This window comes from Anastrepha ludens, chromosome 6 (assembly GCF_028408465.1).
Source record: "Anastrepha ludens isolate Willacy chromosome 6, idAnaLude1.1, whole genome shotgun sequence".
NCBI classification, from domain to species: domain Eukaryota; kingdom Metazoa; phylum Arthropoda; class Insecta; order Diptera; family Tephritidae; genus Anastrepha; species Anastrepha ludens.
In genome coordinates, this window is record NC_071502.1 from 71,237,187 (window position 1) to 71,264,003 (window position 26,817).

Below are 26,817 nucleotides of genomic sequence, written 5' to 3' on the forward strand. Positions count from 1 at the left end.
TATCGAAAAAAAAGTACCTTTGTCTTATTGAATGCAGCTTCCAAAATATTTAGCCAAACATAAGTATCAGTATCACCAAAATGTTAGCAGATAAATAACCTTTCAAAATCTTGCTTATTTTTCAAAATCTATCCAAAAACACCGTAGCAAGAGCTCTCCAAAAAAAAAAAGACCTATCTTACCCCATTCTACTCTACTTCCATTAATTTCAAAAGAGTAATGTGAATACCAAACTTAAAATTTTAAGTGACAGTCAACTATTTTACAGTTTTTATATTAGCCAGACTGTCAATCATGTTCGACGTCAAACCTACATTCAATCTGTGAAATCTCAATAGTAAAGATGGCAGCAAAGAAAATTGAATGCGCATTTTTTATATTGCATTAGCTGATAAAAATAAAAAAATTAAAGGGAAAACAGAAAATGGGGAATGGGTTGGTAAACAGAAAATATATTCCCATGTGAATATTTTGGAAACAAATTTTTGAATGCAGATCCAAGGATTACCAAAATGGTTTTGGGTGTTAAATAAAAAGTTATGAGCACCTACCAAAGCTTATGACTCACTACTAAAAAGTCAGGACAAAAAACTAAGAAGCCATAATGCACTCTGGGCTCTTTATATCTAAGAGACAATGTTGCATTTCGTAGCAAACTATGAACCCTTTCAACAAATGGTTTTCCGCGTTCATCTACACAGGATGCCTGCCCGTACATATAATATGATAGAATTCTGTTGAGCATATGTATGTACATGTGAAGGCTTGAAATGTTCTGCGCGACGTTTTTAAGGACATACCACTCACAAACAATAAGTCGAACTTGTCCGATAATGGGTTTCGCTCATAAGGGGCATTGTTTTCACTGGTTTATTACAATATATTATATTATTTGTAAGCTCTTTGGGACCATATTTATCAAGGGCCTTATTCGTAATTCTACGTCCAAACTAACTTAAGATTCGGTAAAGTCGAATAGTTCGCAAGAATCTTTCCAATAAATAAATAATCTGGGTATTCATTGATTTCAAAGTCACGTGCTCAATGTAAAAATTCATGCATGCCCTAGCCTCCATATCAGAATCCCTTGTTTGCCATAACTTAAAGTCTAGCAGGTTACACCAAAAGAACGCGGCTCAAGTAGACTTCTCCATCAGCTTTTACAAAACAAATTGTATTTTAGGTAATTATTAGGGCTCACTCTAATTACTTCGTTTTCAGTTTAGACCACATTGTCGCCGGCGCAATGATTGATGAGCTGCCGCCACGCACCTAACACAAAATAAATGAATGTTAAATGTTATGCATGTTTAGTGTGTTTGTGCGTGTGTATGGCTATATGCGATATTGTGTCTTACGAAATCCCAGCATATTAAAAGTGGTTTGCATTAAAAATTTATGACTTTGTCTAACAACATAACATTTCCGTTTGTTCAGTGCTGAAGTGTGATTTAAATATTTATAAACAGATTGCCATTGACAGATCGTTTATTAGAAATGCCGAATGAAAACTAAAAAAAAAATTTTTTTAAGCAAATCGCAAACAAAACACAAAAAGCCTGTGCAAATATAAATTAAAGACCGATTGACAACGCCACTAATTTACCGCCATACCTCCTCCCCGTCGAACCCACTTGACTCGTCGTATATGTTCATAATAAGCGGCGCGCATGTGCGGCGAATTAATGAATGAATGAAAGTACTATCCAGTAATTACAAACTTATATGGATGTATGTTTCTATGTGTATGCAATGTCTTCCCGTACGGCCTATATTCACTGACGAATGGCTGAAAAAAGACGCGCGTGCGCGATTCGGCCAATGCTGCGCAATACTCGCTCTTGAACATTGACCACTTTAATACGAAATGCTACTTGTTCAGCGTTTTTTATTATTATGTTAACATAATGTTCGTGCATAAGTACATGTTCATATGTATGTACACATATATTCGCAAATATTGCCGAAAATCATTACAGCAATCTGTCAACGCTTTATTCATTCGCTCTCCTACATTGAAATCAGTCATTTACCTCTTTAAAGCCGGCGTTTTCTATTTGATTTTTTTCGCAACAAAATAGTGTGTTAAATATATATCAGTTGTTAATTTTGTGTGCAATAATTGGGGTTTCGCTACAAATTGTCTTACATTAGTTAGTGGGTGGGGATAATGGTTTATCATTGCCGTTAAATGGTTAATGTGAATGCGTTAGTGAAGTTTTTTGAACCGTTCAAATGGCAAACATTTTTATGTGGCACAGTTGAAGACATTATTATTGTGGTTTTGTTTTTTATTTTAATTAAAATCTGGTTTTGACTAGAAATAACATTTTCGATTTCTTTGGAACTAAAAAGAATTTTTTAAATTTTTCTTAGACAGGATTAACCGTTATAGGGTATTGTAGTGGAAAAAATCTCTTCACCTGCCATAATAAGTGTACTTTCAAAGGTTTTGAAACGAAACGGAGTTTTTGAAAGCCGATTTAGGCTGTACCATTAGAGAGGTGCTTTTTTAATTTTAACCCATTCATGTCCCAATTTTTTCACCTCCAAATATTATTTTGATACCGTTGATAAAAGTTTTATACATTTTTGGACCGGCCTTTTAGGCTTAAACTCTTCCATCACTTGTTACAGAGCCTAATTCTCAATATTTCCGTAGATACAAAGCCAAAGGTAGGCAAGCGTTAGGTAGTTACGCTGTGACCGGACAGCTATAGCAAACTTTATCTTCTTTTCTCGACCTTTCATTTTTATGATATCTTTGAATTGACGTACATGAATGAAAAAAAAAAAAACTAATGAACCTTTTGAAATGAATCATAGCTTGTTCCTTTCAGTATTAAATTCTCTTCTATTTGAACTAACAAAATAGATAAAGAAAAAATGTTCAAGATTTTTATACCACGTTGAAGTGAATTTTTTTTTTATAGAAAGGCATTTTTTTTCTTTAAAACCTCCAAAAAGTTGAAATTTTGGAATTTCTCTCAGTTTTCTTAGTTCATCTAGAATAAAAAATCATGATAACTAGAAATCCATTTGAATTTTTTGCTTTAAATAATAATTACGAGCTGTATCTTGTACGCCAGTTGGAAACTCCAGCGTTGCAGCGCTCTACTAATTTCTATGTTAAACACTTTTTTCAACTTATTTTAACCAGTACAAAAATTTTGTATACCTTTTAAATGTTCATTAAAAGATAGAAAAAACTTTGCAGTGCTAAATAAATTTTTTCCTTAAAAAAAAAAAAAAAAATCGCAAAGAGATGCAATTTTTAGACCTCATAAACCGGGCTCCCCCCTTAACTGAGCTGTAAATAATAGGTCTATTTATAAGTTCGTGCGGTTTTACAACAGATGGCGTAACTTGATTATTATTCCATCGATCCACATTTCCAAACATTCATTGGAGAGCTACTGTCGTAAGGCACAAACGTCAGTATAAGTTTTTTATTTGAAGCGTAAACAACAATATTTTTACCACACTTGAAAATGTCGAATTTCGTGCCAAATAATGTGTTTTTGCGGGGAATTCTTCTTCATTATTTTAATATGAAGAAAAAAGCAGCCGAAAGTCATCGTATCTTGGTGGAAGTTTATGGTGAGCATGCTCTATCTGAGCGAACGTGCCAGAAGTGGTTTGCACGCTTTAAAAGTGGTGATTTTGGCTTGGAAGACGAAGAACGCGAGGGTGCGCCGCCAAAGTTCATGGATACCAAATTGGAGGAATTGCTCGATCAAGATCCGGCTCAAACGCAAGAAGAGGTTGCAAAAACTTTGGGAGTTGATCAATCAACCATTTCCAAACGTTTAAAAGCCATGGGAATGATCCGAAAGGTAGGCCATTGGGTGCCGTATGAATTGAAGCCAAGAGACGTTGAACGCCGTTTTATGGCATGCGAACAACTGCTTCAACGGCACAAAAGAAAGGGTTTTTTGCATCGAATTGTGACTGGCGATGAAAAGTGGGTCCATTACGACAATCCAAAACGTCGGGCAACGTATGGATACCCTGGCCATGCTTCAACATCGACGTCGGCGCAGAATATTCATGGCCTGAAGGTTATGCTGTGTATCTGGTGGGACCAGCTGGGTGTTGTGTATTATGAGCTACTGAAACCGAATGAAACGATTACGGGGGATGTCTACCGACGACAATTGATGCGTTTGAGCCGAGCACTGCGAGAAAAACGGCCGCAATACGCCGATAGACACGACAAAGTTATTTTGCAACATGACAATGCTCGGCCACATGTTGCACAAGTGGTCAAAACATACTTAGAAACGCTCAAATGGGATGTCCTACCCCACCCGCCGTATAGTCCAGACCTTGCGCCATCCGATTACTATCTCTTCCGATCGATGCAACATGGCCTGGCTGACCAGCACTTCCGTAATTACGATGAAGTCAAAAAATGGATCGATTCGTGGATTGCGGCAAAACCGACCGAATTTTTCACAAAGGGAATCCGTGAATTGCCAGAAAGATGGGAAAAAGTAGTAGTAAGCGATGAACAATATTTTGAATATTAAATTTGTAACCATTTTACGTCAATAAAGTTTCAAATTTCGAAAAAAAACCGCACGAACTTATTCATAGTCCTATTAAATATATCAAAATTTTTTATTTGATAAATTTTAGATGTTTGGTTAGGCTAACTTACCATAGGCAGAGATTTTACCAGAAGATCGATGCCTTATGTCACTCAAGAGAGGAGTATTTTTGGCGTTGAACTGTTATGTAATAGTAGAAGAACTCAAGTGGTACAGTATAGAAATGGGAGTGCTTGGTGGATAAACTCGCTACAAGTCATTCAGCCTGAAAGTCATGTGCGTCTTTTTGCAATCAACAAAAGGGCTACTTGGTCTAAAACGCACGCCAGACATATTCTTTCAGCAGTAACAAATAGGTAATGACTAGTGCCGTGGCCAATGTATTTGTGTTCACATAAAGTTAGGCCTTGTGTAGAATATTTAAAAGTATTTTCCAACAGCTGCCGCCTCTCGGAACCCATGATAATCTTTCGAGTGTATTTCTGTCAATAATGTGCGAATGGGAATGTATGCCGAAGTTTTTTTAGAGATCAGCCTCTGATTATCATTTCGAAGCCGTGTGGAGACTCAACTGATAGCGGCTTGCGCAAAAAGATTTAACTGGGCAGTTTCAGTGTATTCATGTTGTAAAACTAAAATGCGAGCAAACTTTGGTCTTATTTGAGCGAGATGTGGGATTTTATTTTAATCGGTTGTCGGGCCCAAAGGCCCAAGCAGAAGTTGAAGAAGCTCCTCGAATATTACCAAGGTGTCTAGTTCCTTCATTTCGTAGTGCTAATTGGTACCACTGGCCTTTGATCAACGGACTGCTTTGGTCGATTGTGCTATTGAGCATCGTGAAGCTTAAAGACTTCCTTGACAGTAGTAAAGGTTAGGCTAGGTTGCTTCGATTGCCACTCTCTATTAGGGTGTATAGCGGCCTGCTTAGGCATGGAGACCCATTGTGATGCTAATGGTTTAGGCTCAAGTTTCCTCCTTTATTTCGCATTGTGCGAAACTACTTCGTCTCTCTAATAAACGACGAAATATTATGGATATCTGCGGATACTAAGTCAGCCAAATATCCAAGGATGTAAGAGTTTAGACAGCGGAGTTGCGTTCTGGGAAGAGGGGGACAGTGGTAGAGCAAGTGTTTAACACTTTCCACTTCCTCTTTGTTCCTTCATCTGCGACAGAAGTCAATAAAAGCGAACATAATTCGCTTCACGTGTGTTCGCATTAGGCAGCAACCTGTGATGATACCAACTAAGGAACTAATGGCAGGTCGGTCGAGATAGGTGAAGGACCTAGTTCTGTTTTCATTCAGTATAGGCAAGATCTGTCTAATTACCCCACGGATCCATCTAAATTTCGATAAATGCATGTTCGCAAAAGTCTCATAAAATATTGATTTACCGGAGCTACTACTTCAATCGGTTTGTATCAATTATCACTTAATATTTTTTATCTTCAATCCTAAAAGAAATTTTTCATACAACAATCTGCGTAGAGGCGTCACGAAACAGCAACTAAGAAGCGCACGCATTATGCTTTTTCTTAAATAAACATTTTCACTAATGCCTTTATTATAATTTTCTCCATCTCAGCGATTTATAGTAATACGCGTTATAGTGCTGAAAACACAAAGAGATAAATAAAGAAAAAACGAGGACAAGTGCGCATGAAATCTCCTTCTAGAAAACTAGTAGCCAAACAAAACCAAATACTAATAGTAGTAGTAAGATAAATCAACAACAAACATACATCTAATAGACTGTTTGATTTAAAACTTGCCAATGACAAGACGTATTTACACTTAAATTAAGCGCAATTAGCGATTCTAAAAACGCCCATGCGCACTGAAAGTATTTCGAGCGGACGACACTGCAGCGCATCCGCATACGCAACTGGAGCGGCATCCGTTGCAGCAGTATCAGCTGCAGCAAATATGGCAGCCATGCCAGTCGTCTGGTGCACAGATCCAAATTCAGTAAATAAACAACCCACAGCTTTCGCGCTTCATGGCATTCAATTGCAGGGTAACGTGACAGAGAAACAAGTATTGGCGCTGCGCGAATTGGTGAATGCCGCCGCTGAGGGTAGACTGATACTACCTGCTGATGGCACTTTTGTGTTGTTAGACAGCGGCATTAGTATTGAGAGTTCAATAGTGAAAAGCGGTGATGACGCCGATGCCGATGGCAATAAAGAAAATGCAGCGGATAATATTGTTGCAAATGTGACAAATGGCAGCTGTGGAGAGGAGAAAATTACAAAGAACACCTACATTCTTATGCCCGTGGCAACAACCAAACCTCAGCCATCGCAAGAACAACACCCAACAAATTTGTTCAGCGCTACCACAGCAGCCGTTGCAGAGCAATTTGATGTTATCGAAGAAGAGAAAGAAGAAGTGTTGCAAGCGCAGGAAGTTCTAGTATCGCAGTTTAAAGATGAGGAGCCCGAGCCGAAATACTCCACATTCACGCCGCCTAGCTCGAATGACGGCGAAGAAATACTATACGAATTTCTCTGTTGTGCGAAATGTATGAATGAAATGTACGCGTCCAGGTATCAAGCGTCTCCGACAAGCGCTACGCCTACACGCATGCGGTATAGTAGTTGCCAGTATTCCACAGACGCGCTTGCGCCAAAGAGCAATGAAAGCCGGCGCGCTTTAGCTGCAGAACGACTACATCGATTACTCAGGACTTCCGGTCGCGCCTGCGCCTTCGTTGATTGGGGCGCATCAGTCAGGCCAGCGACTGGTATAAAGGCCAGTGAATCGTCAATGCCATTAGATGATCCTGTATACAGTATTGCCAATAAGTACACGCGCCGGTATCAACGCAAATATTGCCTTAACTCTGCCTCGGCATTAGCCGCACGTAATCGACAAAATCGTCGCAAATTACCAATGCAAAGCGTAAAAATCTTTCATAATCGTAGCATTGCAATCACAAATGTTGGTAGTTGTAGTGGAGGTAGTGGGGGCAGTAGTGTAAGCAATAACCGAAACAATAAAATCGGCTGCGCTCCACTGTCAACGATATTATCATTACCTGCTTATGCGACGGTGAACAAAAATAAAATCAGCAATGAAGCGACGACACAGTCAAATAGTGGAGCGATGTTAGCAGAGGAATGCAACGAACAAATGGGGAGAAGTGGCAGAAACCAGACAAGGCTGGGAACGGAGGTAGAGGTAGACAATTTTGAAGCGCCGAGAATGCAGACGGTAGTCAACGCGGTGGTGGAAGATGACATACAAAGGCATTCTCTTCGTGATAAGCTAACGAACTGTGATACACCAATGGAAGAGGTAGTCTCTACTGAAGTAGTTAAAGATCTAATTAGTTTCGACGACGATGATAATGATAATGCTGAGTTGAGGACAGCAAACGACAATGTATGCGGTCCGTCGCGAAAATTCGTTTGCGAATCAAAGACCTTCGATTTGTTGTGCGCACCGAACAAAGAGCTGACACCGTCAGCCATCATAGCCAGCGATCACGATCGTGACGCCGACACCAACGACTGCAACCTTCCACTATCAACACATGCGCTTTGCATGCAAATTAGCGAATCAGCCGAATCCGCGGCCTACCCAACGACTAACACTGTCGACACCAGTATAGCTGCTGCTGCTGCTGCTGCTGAGACTCAAGCCACGGTAGCTGGGCAATCGCACAGTAATAATTCGAGTCGAAAAACGAGTTTCGATTCAACTTGCACCATCAGTTCAATGGATTCTGGTTTCATTGAGATGCAGAATAAATTGGAGAGCTCGTTGCAGAGTGCTGCTGGCGCTTTACTGTTTGCCGCTGCTGCCACATCCTCATCAGCTGCGAATGTGCGGCCATCAATTGCGCAAATCTTCGATGATGTCACCAATGTGGCAGGTGCCGAAAATGCCACTTCACCAGGGTGTGGTAATGCTAAGCATGAAGCATTGAGCACTGGCGAGCCTTGTGATGCGCCAGAGAAGATCGCGCGTCTCAACTACAAAGAGTGCCTTACCCAGTCACGCAACCGGCGCAAGTCCTACGAAGAATTCAAGGCAATGTTTGCCGCAGCAGCATATATGGAAGGAGCAAACAATGCGGCGTCGGAAATATGCGCACGTCGCAAAGCGTCGCAAGTACGTAGTGGCAGCTGTTGTGAAAAGGAAACACAATCCGGCGCGTCAATGACAACGCTAGCAGCAGCAACAACGACGGCGGCAACAATGTCGAATGCATTAGAATCGATATCAGAACAGGTTGTAACCAAAGCGGAGGGGGAGTGCCGCCAGCCTGGTGATGGTGGTACTAGTGGAGTAGTGGCTGGTATGATGCCAATTGCCGGGTCCAAACTTGCCAGTCACAGTAACGTCGCCGCTGCTGCTATCAACGAGTTGAACACATTTGCTATGAATGTGAATAGCGACGCGAAACCGGATTGTGTAAACAAGTTTGCGGTGAGCATTGCTGAAATGAATACTACTGACGTGTCCGCCTCACTGACCGCACCATCAGCGTCTGCGTTAGCGACGGCGACGACGAGGACGTCGGCGTCTACAATACAACGTCGGCCAACCACAGAAATTTTGCGTAAGAATTCCGATTTTCTATCGCAAATACTCGATCAAAAGCTGCTAGCGGCCAAAGAGAAAGAAAAAGCGCACATACGTCGCAAATCATATGAAGAGTTCAAACGTTTGGTGCGCGATTGCGAAGCAATGGATATGACAGAAAAATCCAGTGAAGCTGCAAAAAGTGCAACCGCTCTGTCGGCAACGCCATTTAAACGCCAAAATTCGCGGCATAGTAAAAGTTACGCGTCATTTTTGCTTATGCGCCGCAATTCGTTAAAAGAACAACAAAAAGTGGCAGCTGCCGCAATGACTACTACAAACTGCACTGCCAACGTTGAGCCACTACTTGAGCGTAGCGATGATGTTGCCACCGAAGCGCAACTACAAAGCAGCAATAGAGCCATAGTACCGTCTGCAACAGCGCCTATCAACAAAGGTATCGATAGTTGCAGTGGCAATAATTATAGACGTAACTTTAAGATCTATGATAAGCTAGTTTACGGCACCATTTATGACATAATACAACGTAAAAATGACATTTACAACCTGACATACCATAAATATGACAAATATATGACATACGGCACCATTTATGAGATTCTACACCGCAAGACGTCGCAAGCATCCTCTACCACGTCGTCGGTCACAAGCGCGGGCGATTTCTTTCAACGCAAAAGTCTGTCTGCTATTTTGGAAAAAGATGGCGGTTTGACTGGGCATGAAAAAAAAGAACATACTTCTAAAGCAGAAAAGGACAAACACAAAGAAGGCAAGGAAAAACACAAGTCATTAAAGCCAACAATGATTTACGATATTATACAAAAACAACAGCACCAACAACAGGGACAAAGTATTGAAGTTCATGCTGCCATAGGGAGTAGCGCTAGCGTTCCAAATGGGGCCATCTCGACCGCAAATTCTGCTTCCTCGTCCACACTTTTGGGTAGTGGTCGCAAATATGGCACGATTTATGATATTTTACAAATGGAGAAATCAGATACCAGCACAGCTACAGCTGTCCTATCTGCGGCGCACCCAGAATCCAAGAATCGTTTTATTGTCAGTAAAATTGATGAAACTGCTGTCATGGAGACATCAACAGCTAGTGGCGTCAATACGCACCAACCCATAGAAAACCCTGTCAAAAATGCGGGTTACACAGCATCCAACGCAAAAAAGTCGCAAAGCGACAATGCCGCCCATTGTGATTCGCAAAAATCTGCGAAACCATCGAAGCCAAATAAAATGAGAAGACTGTCTAATATATTGTCCTATAGTAAGCAACATACAAAGTCTGAGAAGTCGGCAAGCAACGAACGCATCGATGAACAACCAGAGCCGCCAGCTGATTCACGTGACATTGAAGACGCGTCCAAATCAAAGCATGTGCTGCACAAACGCCGTGTTGGCTTGTCGCAGCTATTGCCGCTGGACAGTGAAGAATTATATGCGCGTATTATTGCACAAAGTCGCGGCGCCACCTCAACTGCTGGCAAGCTGGGGATCGGCGGCGCTCCTATTATGAAATCCAGTTCACTAGATGGCATCTCGGCGGCAGCGGCCGCTTTGGTCTCGCCACCTGCCACACCTTCGCCACCCTCACCACGCCGCAGCCTCAAGCAACATAATTGTTTACATCTTGGTGTAACGTCTGCACAGAGACGGCTCGTCAAAAAACTGTCTCTAGATAGCTTCGAAGCGAGTGCGGCACGCCAGGATCGCTCGCCAATACGACGCTGGTCCAATCAAATGCCTATCAAATGTAACTGCATGCCTGCGGGTGACTCGCGTGAAGGTTCGCCGGTTTCGTTGGCGAGCAGCAATGAAGATTTGTGCGCATGCCCGTCTATTGTCATAGAATCGACTGCACAACAATGGCAACAACAACGCCAACCACACCACTTTAGTCATCACCATCACCAGCCACTGCAACACAAGCATACGTGCCCAAATTTCTTGATATTCACATCGAATACAACAACAACAACGGAAACACAAGCATCACAAGTCGCAACGCTTCTACCATCGCCTACGTCGTCTACTTGTGTCGGTAATGCCGATTGTGCTTGCGCGTCACTGGATAATTTTAAAAACTTCAGACTCAATGCACCGTTGAGTATTAAAACGAATGCCAACAATAGCAGCAAAGTTGCGACGCCCGCAGCACCAACGAAGGGCGGTGGTAGTTCAGCGCTGGCGTTGACCAAGAACGCCAAGTCGCGCCGCTTGTCGGAATTTACGCGCGGTGAATTTCTAAACGAAAAACCGTAAGTGTTATACACATAAATTTTATTTTTTGTATTTTTTGTTTTTAGCTTTTGTTTTAAATTTTTATATTGAGCGTTTGATTTTTCATTGAAAGTACCTTCATTCATTTAGTAGATATTATGCTTTGTTTTGTATATTTAATGCATTTTATTTTTAACTACGTATTATACCTGCTATGTAAGGGCAGTAGAAATCAAATGAATGAAAGTATAAGCGCCTGCTAGAGAGCCACTTAGTTTTTCACATTGCTGTGTTTTTTCCTCGGTTCAAACAACAAAAGATATATTAATATCTTAAATTAGTTTTAAGTCGCAAGCGGAAGTGTATTGACTAAGCATCAGCACAAGTCTTTTCGCATTCCAAAATAAATCCTTGAAAGAACTCTCTGAACATGCATTGCAGTTGCGACAACATACGCATTTTAAGCTCTCCAATTTGCAATAATTGACTGATCGTGAGTGTCCGCCCATCTGATGTTTCACTGTATTATAAAGGGTCCGCCATATAACTTTACGGAATTAAAAATGCTATAAAAAAGAAACTACTCAATATTTTTCCAAACTGTTTTTTTTATTTTGAAGCACAATCCTTCCGGTTAATGATGGAACACAACTTCATTCATATGGCTGCCTCGGCTAGCCATGCACCATCCCATACGATCGGTCCAATTTTTCAACACATTTTCGATTGTATGCGGCTGTATTTCAGCTATGACATCGCGTATGTTGGTCTTCAGTGCATCAATTGTTGCTGGTTTGTTGGCATAACACTGGTCTTTGACGGCACCCCAAAGATAATAATCCAACGGCTTCAAATCGCAGCTCCGAGGCGGCCAAACGATATCAGAATTTCGGCTGATAATGCGATCTTCGAAGACAGTGCGCAAAAGATTGATCGTAGCATTCGCTGTGTGGCAAGTAGCGCCATCTTGTTGGAACCAAATGTCACCAATATCCTCCTCTTCAATTTCTCGGAACAAAAATTCGATCAACATGGCCCGGTAACGCTCTCCATTGACGGTTACAGCCACTCCTCACTCATTTTCGAAGAAAACTGGACTAATGATGCCTCTCGACCAAAATCCGCACCAAACAGTGACTCGTTGTGAATGCATCGGCTTTTCTTCGAGTGCGTGCGGGTTTTCTGAGCCCCAAATGCGGCAATTTTGCTTGTTAACATACCCGCCGAGATGGAAATGAGCTTCATCCCATTGCCGTACGTAATTTTCGTACACATTCTGCAACATTACCATGATTTTCAAAGTAATGTCGCAATATTTCCCAGCGTTCTTTGAGCGTATACACAACCATTTTCGTTCAGGGGAAGAATAAAACTAATTTTCTGTCAAATCAGATGACAGCTAAGTGTTACCATTCTTCAAATAATACCTAGTTCAAATCCGTAACGATAGATGGCGGGCCCTGTATATCAGGGTCCAGTTAAATCCAATTCCGCGATATTTAAGAATTTCTTGTATCACTGGTAGCCACAAAACATTCAAAAAAAAAAAAAAAAAAATCAGCATTTTGGTATAAAAAAATTAGAATTTTTTTCAAAAAGGTTTGTTTTAATAACTCCTGTGACCCCCGGCAGGCAATGGAAAAACACCTGAGTGTACTTCTGCCTCGAAAAAGCTTTCCATAGAAATCATACGACGTTCGGAGTCGGCAAATGGTTATACCTACAATAGGTCCATCCATTTATGCGAGAGCATCGATATCCATACCACAAATTGGTGCTAAGTCCGGTTTATTTATTTAAGTTTTTAAAAAAACAATGAAGTTTTTAAATTTACGACCTTTGTTTTTGAAAAAAAAAACAGACAAAAATTACGAATAAGTGAACATTTTTTTGCGCTCATATTTTTGCTAAGTGTAGCAAAACTCATAACTGAGTCAAAAAAAAACTTAAAGCTAAAGCTACAATATTCGACCATTTCTTATAATTTTATGTTTTTTTGTTTTTTTTTGCTATATCGAATTGATTTAGTCAGTAGTCTCGCAAAAAAATTCACACTGTTATGTAAAGAAAATAAGTTAATAAAAGTATTACCTAGAATGAATAAGCCGCCACCGCTTATTTCATCAATGAAAAATGAGGCCAACATTACCATATAAATACATAGGCACATATTTAATAATAAAAAAAACCCCCATGTCTATGTTCACTCATGCATACACATCTTTGAGAAAAACCCCTTTTGCTCGTCATTATATGTATTCTATGAATGGAATGCCAAACATATTTTTACATCTGATTTCGAGTAAATATCTTCATTAACATGAAAATCGCCAGACTGATTGAATGACTGATTGGCCAATAATTAATTCCCAATATCGTGTCTATGTAAATAAATACATACAGACATGCATCTATGCATGCGTTAACAAGAATGCGTTGGTTGGCAATAAGGCTAATTGGCCGATTTGCTATGGAGAAAAAACCCTTAATTATGAATTAAAATAAAATAAAAATTACTATGCAAGCAATGTAAATTACATATGTAGGTAGGTAGGTGTGTGTTAGTAGTTTCATTCTCTGTTCAATTGCTGCGAAAAAAACATATAAACCTAAAAACATTAGTATAATCGGGTTTGTGGATGAGGTGGAGGCGTTTAATGGCTCATCAAAACAGGTCATGTATATATCACATACTCACACATATGTATGTATGTATGTAGGAGTGTGCGGCATAAATTTAGGTTTATTAGCGTGCATATAAAATGTTATTAAACGAGGGCATATTATTTGTAACATGTATGTACATATGTACACAAAATATTTTAATGATATTGGATATTTTGAAAACAGCATAAAATGCATTAAAAAAAATGCGGAAGGTTGTACGGGGAAATAACGCGAAAGTTGAGGGTTGAGTTTCAAATTGCTGAAGTTAGCACGTTCACTTGCTTGCTTTCAATTTGCTTAATCGAAATATTGAGCGGATAATGCCATTTGAGTTTACTTGAAAAAAAAAAAAAAAAAAAAAAAACCTATTTCTAAAGATCGTAAGTTAAAGCGAATAATATTTAAATCCCGGCTTCCTGCCGAATCTCGAAAACGAAGAACCCTCTAGACATGTCTTTAACACATAAAAGTTCTTGTTCTCAAATAATGAGATTGACGCCGTAAAGTTTTTTTATATTTCGTTACACTGTGCTCGTATTTATAACTTGTTTGGGCAAAAAGTTTTGTAGTTGAACATTATTGGGGTCTTCTAAATTCAATAGCTTCCTCCGTTTTGTCAGGCTCGTTTTAGTTTGCGAGATAACAATATTTGAAAATGTACCTTGAGGCCCTGAAAGCTCATATAGAAACATAATTATATCTTAAAGTGATTGGATTTTGATGATTTTTAGATTTCGGCCCTGTGCTTTGTTGTTACAAAATAGCTCCAAAACTTCAAAAATTATCAACATAAAAGTTAAAATTTAACAAATTTGCTAAAAATAAATAAATAAATAAAATAACTTAAAAAAATTAAAAACCCAAAACAAAGTTTTGTAAAATAAAAACAAAACATTAAAAAGTATTGTTAATTTTTTGTTTGCTTCATATATTATTATATATATAGGTATACCTTCTGCTCAAATATGAACGAGACGTTATCAATAAAACGGTCCGCGGATGACATATGGCAAAAACAAATTTTTTGTTTTTTGGTAGGACTGTTATAAGCTTACATGGCAAATTTCAGCGTGATATGTCACATAGTTTGTTTTCTGTGCTACTGTAAACAAGTCAAGCTCGAGTGTGTTCTTCGAATTCTCTTTTATGACTTCAATTGTCTCAAAATGTTTTCGCGGCAACTTGAGCTTGGGAAACAGGAAAAAGTCACATGAAGCCATATCAGGCGATACGGTGCTTGCGGAACGATATTAACATTATTTTTTTTTTTTTGCGTTGTTCTTTTTGAAGAAAATTCAACAATTTTGGAACAAGACTCGCGGACACTCGTCTCATGCCCAAGACATCATGAATAATAGTATGAACGGATCCATTTGATATGCTCAGCTCACTAGCTATCTCTCCTTCGGTCACACGGCGATTTTCAAGCACAATTTCCGATGTTTTCGTCGTTTACTGATGTTGCTGGACGACGTTCATGAGGCAAGTTTTCAACCGATGTACGGCCCTCTTTGAACGATTTGTACCACTGGAACACACGTGCACGCGATAGAGCAGAGTCCCCATAGGTTGTCTGCAACATTTTTAAAGCGTCTGAAGCTGAAATTTTGTTGGAATAACAAAATTTCAAACAAATTCTTTGTTCAACTCGAATTTCCATCGTTAAATTCGAAGAACACACTCGAGCTTGACTTGTTTACAGTAGCACAGAAAACAAACTATGTGACATATCACGCTGAAATTTGCCATGTAAGCTTATAACAGTCCTACCAAAAAACAAAAAATTTGTTTTTGCCATATGTCATCCGCGGACCGTTTTATTGATAACGTCTCGTTCATATTTGAGCAGAAGGTATACCGCGGCCCCGCTCGCATACGTGTAGTTTTGAGGGATTTAGGATATGTATATAAAATGTCTACTACAATTTTCATTCTTGTATAACAAAAACAGAAGCTAGTCTTTACATATCGCAAGCGAAAAAAAGGCAGATAGAAAATTTTGCAAAAATCGTGGACACTGTTTTTTGCAATATTTATAGTTAAAGCCATATTCGTTATAAAAATCCGTCCCTAGATAATACAGATAACCCAGTGCAATGAATTTTAATTGAAATAACAACGTTTTTTATTTTTTTTTAACAATGTTTTACAAAAACATGTTTTCCAATATATTAATTAAAAAACAGTTCTAACGTTTGGTTGAAAATCAAGTTTGGTGAAATTTGTGGTCTTTTGGGTTAATATTTTGTATGTCCTCCTTGGACATCAATTACCGCTTGAACACGACTTCGCATTGATCTAATTAGTTTCGGAATATCATATTCCAATGGTATTTTTTCCCACTCTTCTCTGATGAATCTTATTAATTCAGTTTAATTAGTTGGCGATCTTTTTCCTACTTTTCTTTTTAAATGAACCCACAAATTTTCGATTGGGTTAATGTCGGGGACTTTGGGCGGGGAATATCAATAACTTTGGTGCAGTTGTAGAGTAACCAGGATCTGCATAAATAAGATTTATGTTTGGGATCATTATCTTGATAGTATTTGTATTTAAATTTGTTCGAATTTTCCGGGTCAACAAAGCCGAATTTTCTAATACTGGAAGTCAATTCGTTTTTTAAAATATATAAGATACACTTCCTTGGTCATTATTTCGTCCAAAATTTTGATTTCACCCACTCCCTTTGTTGATATACAACCCCAAACTATTACTGACAGTTTTCCAAACTTCACGGTAGGGATAATATTTTTGTTTTGTATTGCTGTGAGATGCTTACGCCAAACTCTCTGGGGTCCATCATGGTAGTAGAGCATCATTTTCGTCTCATCTGAGAAAATAACGTCATCCCAGTACTCTGTGGGAAGTGATATGTGCTCGGTGGCAAATCGCAAACTTTTATCAACGTTTTGTGCTGATAACAGGGGTTTTTTCCAAGCCACTCTTGAGGAATATTTGTGTTTTTGCAACACTTTTCAACACAGTTTCATGAGAAATTCTTAACCCGTAGTCTTTTTCCACTTGAAGAGTTAATCCTCTTGTACTGCTTTGCGGGCTATTATAAATAGTTTTAATAATTTTACGTTCAATTCGCTGCGTCACTTTTTTGGTCTGCTTGTAGATCCTTTCAACTCAAGTCTTCCTTCATTTTCAGCACGCGGTCGCCGTAGCCGAATAGGTTGGTGCGTGATTACCATTCGGAATTCACAGAGAGAACGTCGGTTCGAATCTCAGTGAAAACACCAAAATTAAGAAAAGAAAAACTTTTTCCTAATAGCGGTCGCACCTCGGCAAGCAATGGCAAACCTCCGAGTGTATTTCTGCCATGAAAAAGCTCCTCATAAAAATATCTGCCGTTCGGAGTCACCTTGAAACTGTAGGTCCCTCCATTTGTGGAGCAACATCAAGACGCACACCACAAATACGAGGAGGAGCTCGGCCAAATACCCAAAAAGGGTGTACGTGCCAATTATATATATACAGGGTGAACGATATGAAGTGTTACCAACTTCACACTGCTGGTATTTGTAAAACAGCTCATGACATCAACGACAAAATTATTCTAATGACAGTTCAATATATTGATTATAAGCCATCAAAAGCATTTGCGTCTCAGTTTTGTTGAATTTTTTTTTTCTGTGCTGGAATTCAAACGTAATAGTGTGATTGCGTTATATTTGGCTGGAAAATTACAACCAGCCATTGTTCGTGAGCTCAGTCACCTCAAAGTGAATAAAATGTTTGTGTATCGCACTAAAAAACCACAACAACGCCAGAAATGGTTCGGAAAGTGAAGGTTCGATTTGAACGAAATCCTCGTCGAAGTGGAAGAAAAATGGCCAAAGAACTGAAAATATCGCAAGTCAGCATTCGACGCTAAAAGCTAAAATTTAAATTTTTTCTGCACTATGCAAAGATATTCTTGACAAACTGTATATGCCTGCACTATACAATTTGCCTTACAAATTCATTTCTTATTCCTTCCTTCTGCTCAATTCTGCCTAATCCATTAATAGGTACATCTCCATATAAAGATTTATACTAAGCTACTAAGAAGACCTTTGAAAAGGCATAATTTCAAATCGGTACAGTTCTTGCTGATTCGAAATACTTTTATCTTAGCTATAAGCTATGCTTTTCTTCCTTTGAGCTCACTTTGATTTTTCACCTATAAACTTAGTTACCTAGAACTTAGGTCATGCCGTGCCGTCTCTGAACTAGCGAATAGCTTTATGAACTCACTCAGTGGTCTGCACTTTGCCTGCCCCTAGGTGATAGATATATAAATATAATTCTGTTAATTTCTCTTTGATATCCGATAGTTTGAAATCGAAACCTCGATCTATGTTTGAACAGCCAATGAGCCACGGACAATTATATTTGAATTGTAAACTCGAACTCACATGAAACAGAAATTCATATTGGTGTATATCGCACATGGATACATATGTACATACATATATACACGTAAACAAATACCACGAACAGATTGATTACCAATTTCAAGAACGTAACCAAGCAGATGTTTGTAAGTTAGATTGTGATGTATTCGTAAATGATTTTATAATAAGCTTTGGCAATTGACATGCCAACGATCAACGTGACAAAGATACAACAACTTATTACAGTTGCATATAAAATGCATACCTATGTGCATATGTGTATGCATTTTGTAGATACATTTCCTGCTGACATCCGTCACATGGATTCATTGCGGGTAATATTAACCTAAAGTGCAACCAATAAATTAAGGTTATACAACAAAATCAGGTAGGAATACGAAACACAGTTGCATTTGTATTTGATACAATTAAAAAGGCATTGTTTCGCACAAGAGCCAGCACGTGAGATGGTAAAGCTACAATTGAAAATTGACTATAGCTTTTCTGTTTACAAATAACGGAAATTTATAATTTAAAAAGCTCGTTTAAAAATGTTGTCAATATTTAAAAAAGGCAAAAAAAAAAAAAACAGATCCGGCGGTAATAAGGGATATTATTTCAGAGAGTAAAATTATTCAAAAAAAAAGCCAATTTTCTAAAAAAAATTTGAATATTTTACATCATGTTAACTCTGAAACTCGCAACTTTCTCGAGATGAACAAACTGCTGTCCAGGAATTGAAGAAATATCTTGAACAACCCGATATACCCGATATGGCACTGGCTGAATTTTTTCTCTTTCTATAGTCCAAATTATTTTATTGACCACTTCCGGTTACTTTTCCTATGTATCTATATGTACTTGTATAAACTAAGTGAACTACCTACACACATGAATATGTGCATATTTAGACTTTGATGAGCCACCTCTTCAATGCCGTTGCAATATGAAACATTTATTATTGTATTTCGTGCTGAACCGAGTTTAAATAAATTTATTGGCGCTTTAGTGGTTCCTTCATGCGGAACATCAGACGATTCGCGGCTGTTTATTTTGTTAGTCTTTTTTTGTTTAATTGAATATCGTTTAAAAAGTGGCAAATGAATTCAAACAACGCTGGTTCTATTGTAATTCACTTAAACTATGTTTTATACTATATGCATATCGGCCTTGGTTGTATTTGGGCCTATACAATATGTCTTGATAGGTGGAGCTTTAACGCGCGCTTGTTTGTGGTACACAAAGGTTTTATAAAAATAAGTTTCGTTCAGACCTTTCATTTCCCAATTGCAATAATTTTTATTTATTAATTGTTTTACTTGTGTTTTAAATCCGCACAGTTAAAGAATACCGATACTACTTACGGTGCAACTTGTTCGAGTTAAAGAGATTATACTGTATAAGTAATACATTTTTTTTTACCCATACGAATAGCTAAATGCGGATAAACCAGCAAATATTTAAAAATACTAATTTCGTTTTCTAAGAATGCTTATGATAGCCACTTACTACCGACATTAGCCCGGGTCGATTTATGGGGAGGCAAACAAATCGCCCATTGCTCTGTGAAAATCGTATTCTAGGGATCAAAATAAGAAACTTTGCCGAAGGAACCATACCTCTAAAACGAATTCTGATGTCCCCCAATTTGGGTAGCACTTTTTAGTTTCTTTTCTATAACTCACTTAAATTAATTTTTTCATTTACATAATATGTTCTGACTAAATGAATTTCTTAAGAGAAAAAATAGATATTATTATAAATAAATAATAAATATTATTATAAATAAATAAAAATAAAGAAAAAACATAACCATTTTTTTCATGTAAAGGCAAAAAATGGTGATATTTTGAAATGGGGGACATCAGAATTCATTTTAGAGATATGGTTCCTTCGGCAAAGTTTCTTATTTTGATCCCTAGAATACGATTTTCACAGAGCAATGAGCGATTTTTAAATCGACCCACCCTAACCGACATAGTAGTAACCGAAACCAGATTTACCATCTAAAAGCTAAACTGAAATACATATCAATATCCACATACATCAGTGACACTTTGAACTCTCGGTGTTCAAACAAAAAGTAGCCACAAACACGAACGAAATATCATAATAAAAAATAATTGTCGTTTGTGCAAAAATAAATTTACTTACATAAATCCAATACGTACTCTTTTACGTTTACATATGTATGTACTTATACTTATATACACTCGTTGAGGTTGCTTACATAAAATTATAAAAATTGCTATAAAATAACACTGTACAACATTAGAAAAGAAAAAAATTAAAGACATGAGAGGGTCTAGGTTTCAGAGGTTTATTTCTTACATACTTAAGAGAGGAAAAAATCATTCATTCATGCCATTCTGATGCAGACACATAACCAATTTTAGGAACCATCTGTTTTTAAAAGGTTTTGGGAAAATAAAAACTATTTATATATGTGTGTCATCTAATTTTATGTCTTCGGCACAGTTCAAAGGCTTTGAAAACTGTTTTTAGCCTTTCCTCGGATTTCATATTGGAAATTATTTTGTACCAACGATTTAATTCCCTCCGATCTTCCTTGAAATCGCCTCCTAGTTCATCACTATAAAAAAGTATGAGTTTGTTTTAAGAAACTAGAAAGTTATATGAAAAGTAATATCCATTCAACCAAATTTTGATTACGAAAGATTTACATTATTGCCAAAAAATATTTTAAAGCAAACATTTCAGGTGAAGTGAAGTAAAAAGGTGCACAACGTATTTTCATTACTAGGCATTATATGATTGACTTTATATAAAAGTGCTTGTGGTTTGTCATTTGAAAACTTCATTAGGTTTTTTCTAGTTAAACAACTCTACTTCCAAGCTAACTTCCAGCAGTCATATTCATAGGTTTTTATGAACTATACAGATATACCCACCTACCAATTAAAATACTATATTCCATATCTATTGCTTGCCAACCCCATCACTTTCGACTGCCTAACTTTGTTGCTTTGTGTTTTTGGTTAGACTGATTCAATTAAATCAAAATCATAAAAATTAGAGTGAATCGTAAATTACCGCTAAAATTAAGCACATGTATTGTTATAGCTAATAAATATGTAAATATAAATATAACTACATAAACGTGCAAATATGTTAATGGCTAAATACCGGATACAAGACGTGTACCTAAATAGAATGAAAATTTCCCAACTCAGCCACTAATTGCTTATAACTATTGAGAAAATGAATTTTTTCGAAAAGGGGCGTCATGGTGGCAAGTATTTATATACATTTTGTTGTTGTGTTCCTATGGTAATTTGTCAATGCCATGATGACAGGTTGTTTGCTCTGAATTTCATATAATCCTACTTCTTTCTTAATAGGACACCGAAAACTCTTTATCACAAAATATTTTGTATATATAATATACATATCCACTTCAGATTTTTGGTCGCTGAGTTGGGATATTTTGCACCCTGTACACATAACGAGTATCCGTTAAAAAAAAAATGCTTTCGAGCTTAAGTACTGAGAAGCACTAATAATTTTCAAAAATAAAAAAGTTTGTTAGGGAAGTGTAAAACTGTACCAAAAGGATTAATTTCATGTAGTGTACACTTTAACATTGAGGAAGTACGAATCTTCCAAATATTTGATTATTATTATTTTTATCACGTAATAAATAATTTTAAATATTTCTCGCACCAATTTCTCGTATCCTTTTGAAATCAGTTTCTTCACAACATTATTTAATTTTCTATATTCATACTTGGTTTTAGCCGTGAACCGAAAGTGCTAGCTGCTTACTGCGGAAATGTATTATTTTAATACCAGCGCTTCTGTGTATGCAATGACACACTTTTAAAGCGAGGAAGAATAGAAATAGTATAAGGATCTAGTACATTTGTGTCAGAAATATGAGCAAGTAAGGTGGGGTGATGGACACTACTTTTTTCTTTGTATCATCTTATCTTGTATCATTTGTTTTTATAAGTTTTCAATTTTTTTTTAATAACACTTTTCAGCACAAGTAAAATTTCAAGGTTCCGTCAATGGATTCTTGTTTTGATTTATTTCTGGCGTTCAAACCGAAGTTTTAGCTTTGGTATATTAAGAAATTTATAGCAGAGCTTTATTACAAATATTTTAAGCACACCCTTTATGGGGCGTGTGGCCAAGTTCCTTCTCCTATTTGTGGTGTATGTCTTGATGTATGTTGTTCCACAAGGGAGCGAACGCCAGATACAATGCAAACTTAAAACTAACGATTTAGAAAAAGTTATTATTCAAATTCAACTTATAAGTAGGCACGTATAATTAAAATTAAAATAAACTTAGAGGTAAATATAGGAATAGTCACATAAATATAAACCTACAAGATGAGGATTAATAGTAGAAATTAGAGAGACAGAAAAATAGTAACGGTTTAATCACAACCAAATTCACAATATAGATTTTAAGTAATCGGGTATTATCCCTTTGTAGTTACTGCTACCGGTCACAGCCTTCACAGATTTAGGAATTGAGTTTCAGAGGCTCATAGTATTGATGAAGAACAACCTTGAGGAAGATAAGTACACATATAATACATACTTTGGGGGCAATAAGACTTTGATACCTATTAGATATATTCAATCTTAATTTCTCGTAAAGGATAAAAAAAAATCTAACGAGCAGAACTGCTGAGTAAATCATAGATCTAAAATGCAAGGATCACTTAGTTTCGTACGCCGGTTTACTATTAGAATGTGCAGAAGATGGAGACTTTGACCTCCCCCCTTGAAAAAATTTGTACGTAAGCTTTCACTTGCGTTTTTTTGTTCTTTACCCGAACCAGCCTTAGTATTTTGGGAAACTCTTGATTTTGTCATACAATGCAAATTTGTCGAATTCTCCAAATGTTCGTTTTCGCCCAATAATTGTACAAAAATGTTTAGTTTAGTTTTTATATTGAAAATTTTAACTTAACAGCATAGCCGTTATTTGCACATTCAGCTGTATTGCCATTTTTTGGGTGATCAAAATCTTTCTTGTCATACGAACAAAAAAAAAATTTATGCGCAATCTGGTTTTCATACCTTTTTATGACACCATGTATGGAAAAGTTTTTAATACATAAAATAATATATATAACATAATACTAATATGACTATGAATAAGTTCGTGCGGTTTTTTTCGAAATTTGAAACTTTATTGACGTAAAATGGTTACAAATTTAATATTCAAAATATTGTCCATCGCTTACTACTACTTTTTCCCATCTTTCTGGCAATTCACGGATTCCCTTTGTGAAAAATTCGGTCGGTTTTGCCGCAATCCACGAATCGATCCATTTTTTGACTTCATCGTAATTACGGAAGTGCTGGTCAGCCAGGCCATGTTGCATCGATCGGAAGAGATAGTAATCGGATGGCGCAAGGTCTGGACTATACGGCGGGTGGGGTAGGACATCCCATTTGAGCGTTTCTAAGTATGTTTTGACCACTTGTGCAACATGTGGCCGAGCATTGTCATGTTGCAAAATAACTTTGTCGTGTCTATCGGCGTATTGCGGCCGTTTTTCTCGCAGTGCTCGGCTCAAACGCATCAATTGTCGTCGGTAGACATCCCCCGTAATCGTTTCATTCGGTTTCAGTAGCTCATAATACACAACACCCAGCTGGTCCCACCAGATACACAGCATAACCTTCAGGCCATGAATATTCTGCGCCGACGTCGATGTTGAAGCATGGCCAGGGTATCCATACGTTGCCCGACGTTTTGGATTGTCGTAATGGACCCACTTTTCATCGCCAGTCACAATTCGATGCAAAAAACCCTTTCTTTTGTGCCGTTGAAGCAGTTGTTCGCATGCCATAAAACGGCGTTCAACGTCTCTTGGCTTCAATTCATACGGCACCCAATGGCCTACCTTTCGGATCATTCCCATGGCTTTTAAACGTTTGGAAATGGTTGATTGATCAACTCCCAAAGTTTTTGCAACCTCTTCTTGCGTTTGAGCCGGATCTTGATCGAGCAATTCCTCCAATTCGGTATCCATGAACTTTGGCGGCGCACCCTCGCGTTCTTCGTCTTCCAAGCCAAAATCACCACTTTTAAAGCGTGCAAACCACTTCTGGCACGTTCGCTCAGATAGAGCATGCTCACCATAAACTTCCACCAAGATACGATGACTTTCGGCTGCTTTTTTCTTCATATTAAAATAATGAAGAAGAATTCCCCGCAAAAACACATTATTTGGCACGAAATTCGACATTTTCAAGTGTGGTAAAAATATTGTTGTTTACGCTTCAAATAAAAAACTTATACTGACGTTTGTGCCTTACGACAGTAGCTCTCCAATGAATGTTTGGAAATGTGGATCGATGGAATAATAATCAAGTTACGCCATCTGTTGTAAAACCGCACGAACTTATAAATAGACCTATTAATATTACCCTTTACAAAATATTTGTGAACAAGACACAACCCATATTTCCAGTATTTTCATACCTATATAAAGTTTCTGTTTTTTTAACTTTGGCGATAATTTCATCATTTGACTTGACTGCATAAAAATTCTCAATAAAATTCATATAAATATGTCTGCACATCTTTCTTTGATTCGCTATAAAATTCTTACTTTTATGGCGCACATATATTTCCTTCAGAACAAACATAAATGCACGTGAGCAGTTGGGTATTTCGACGATATGAGCATATATACAGGGCAGGGTGTTTGTTTGTGCACTATGAGACACCTTTGGGGTACTGACGTAAAAAAAATTAATATATATTTATATTATACAATATGTAAATCAAAATTAATGCAAACATAATGTCTTTTATTCAACGAGATTATATTTTTCATATGAATTTTATATTTATTTGTTTCTTTATTTTTATATTGTATAAAAAGTACATATTTGGCTATAATAGCATTCACTAGTGTATGCATAGCTATACATATGCCTTACATTTACGAACGCTATTTAAGATTTCTAATACCATATAAAATTGATCTAAATTATATTTTGCTGAAATTGCATGTGTGTAATTGATAACATCAAATACCAAAGCGGCCAAATGCTCGTAGTATCAAAATCCGAAATAAAGCGCTATTTGTCATGCGTTGTTCCACATACGCTCCGGAGCACCTAAGCGGCGTCAGTTTCCATCCACGCATGAGAGCAGAATAGTTGTCTGATTATGTTTGGTTGTTAACAAGCCACCTAGCAACACAAAGAATTGCAGAAAATTTCTTCAAAACAACAGACGAGTAGATGAGTAATTAATAAATACCAAAAGCTATGGTAAGAGTCACTACAGTAATAACAGTAGCAAAGCAAACAATAAACAGTAAACAGCAAAGCGCGGTTTGTTGTGGTGGTTTACAGCCGCCGCTTTAGTTATTTGAAAAGCATCATCTGTTGTAAGACGATAGCACATACGCATCGTCAGTGTGTTGGCGACATACAGATCTGCATAAAGTGGCAACAGTGGCAACATCGGCTTGGCTGCTGTATACTTATACTGCGTCCCCTCTGGCGTTTGCTGCTCACTTCATGCAGCTATCTTACATATCTGTGTATATACATAGTTATTTATGAAGATACTCGTATATCGACTTTTTTAAACGAAATATGTTCGCATATGACTGTTTTCGATGAATGCTTTTTGTTTTTTTGTGCTCTTACCCCGTCGATCACAATTTCGCGCGTGTCATACGCGTCAGTTCCGCCCCCATTGGCGGCTGGCAGGCGGTAGATAATGCGCACGCTCACATTACGTGCGTATAATTAAATTTCTAAATTCGTTGTTAACTGTTAAATAAGCGTGTTTTTGTTGTGGTTGACGCTACGTCGCACATTTGTCGTTTGCAATTATGCGATTTTCCCGCATTTTTTGTTTATAAATATTTTCTTACATAGAAAATTGTGGAAGTAAGTTGTGCGCTTGTGGTGATACTATTTTACTATTTTATTGGCAACAAACACAATTATATAGAAAAGTCGTTCGTCGGTGACATATGTATATACATTTGTAAGCATAAAAATCCGGACACGCAATATTTAATTTTTTTTAATATAATAACTAAGTAACATTCTAAAACTTGATTTGAAATAAATAACGTAAATATTTTTATTTGAAAATATATATTATATTCCAATTTCGCACACTTTGTGTTCTCCGTATATACATATACCATGACAACACAAGAGTCCAATTTAGTTGTAAATTACCTTATTATATTTTCAAAAAATGTCTTACTAATATTTTGTCCGAGCTTTCTTTGTTGCCGTTTGGTTACAATCCTCTAGAAAATTTGCCAAAGGGGCGCTATATGGTTGAGTTTGAGGCTGTAAACAAACCAGTTTCCATCTCTGAAATTTTTTAAATCTTCATTCATTTCATTCAAAATTTCACTTTTTATGTACGCACAAATCAATTTGTTAAATAAAATGTTTAAATT

General features: G+C 37.4%; 1 protein-coding gene across 6 annotated transcripts in view; it reads left to right on the forward strand.

Moving 5' to 3' along the window:
• The window catches only part of LOC128867667 (uncharacterized), a 105,159-nt gene that overhangs the window by 26,269 nt on the left and 52,073 nt on the right, over window positions 1-26,817 (forward strand). For all 6 annotated transcript variants that reach the window (XM_054109095.1, XM_054109089.1, XM_054109091.1 and 3 more), the window contains one exon: window positions 6,140-11,375. In XM_054109095.1, coding sequence (XP_053965070.1) covers window positions 6,385-11,375 — 4,991 coding nt within the window. In that variant the 5' untranslated portion in view covers window positions 6,140-6,384. The remainder of the gene's footprint in view (window positions 1-6,139; window positions 11,376-26,817) is intronic.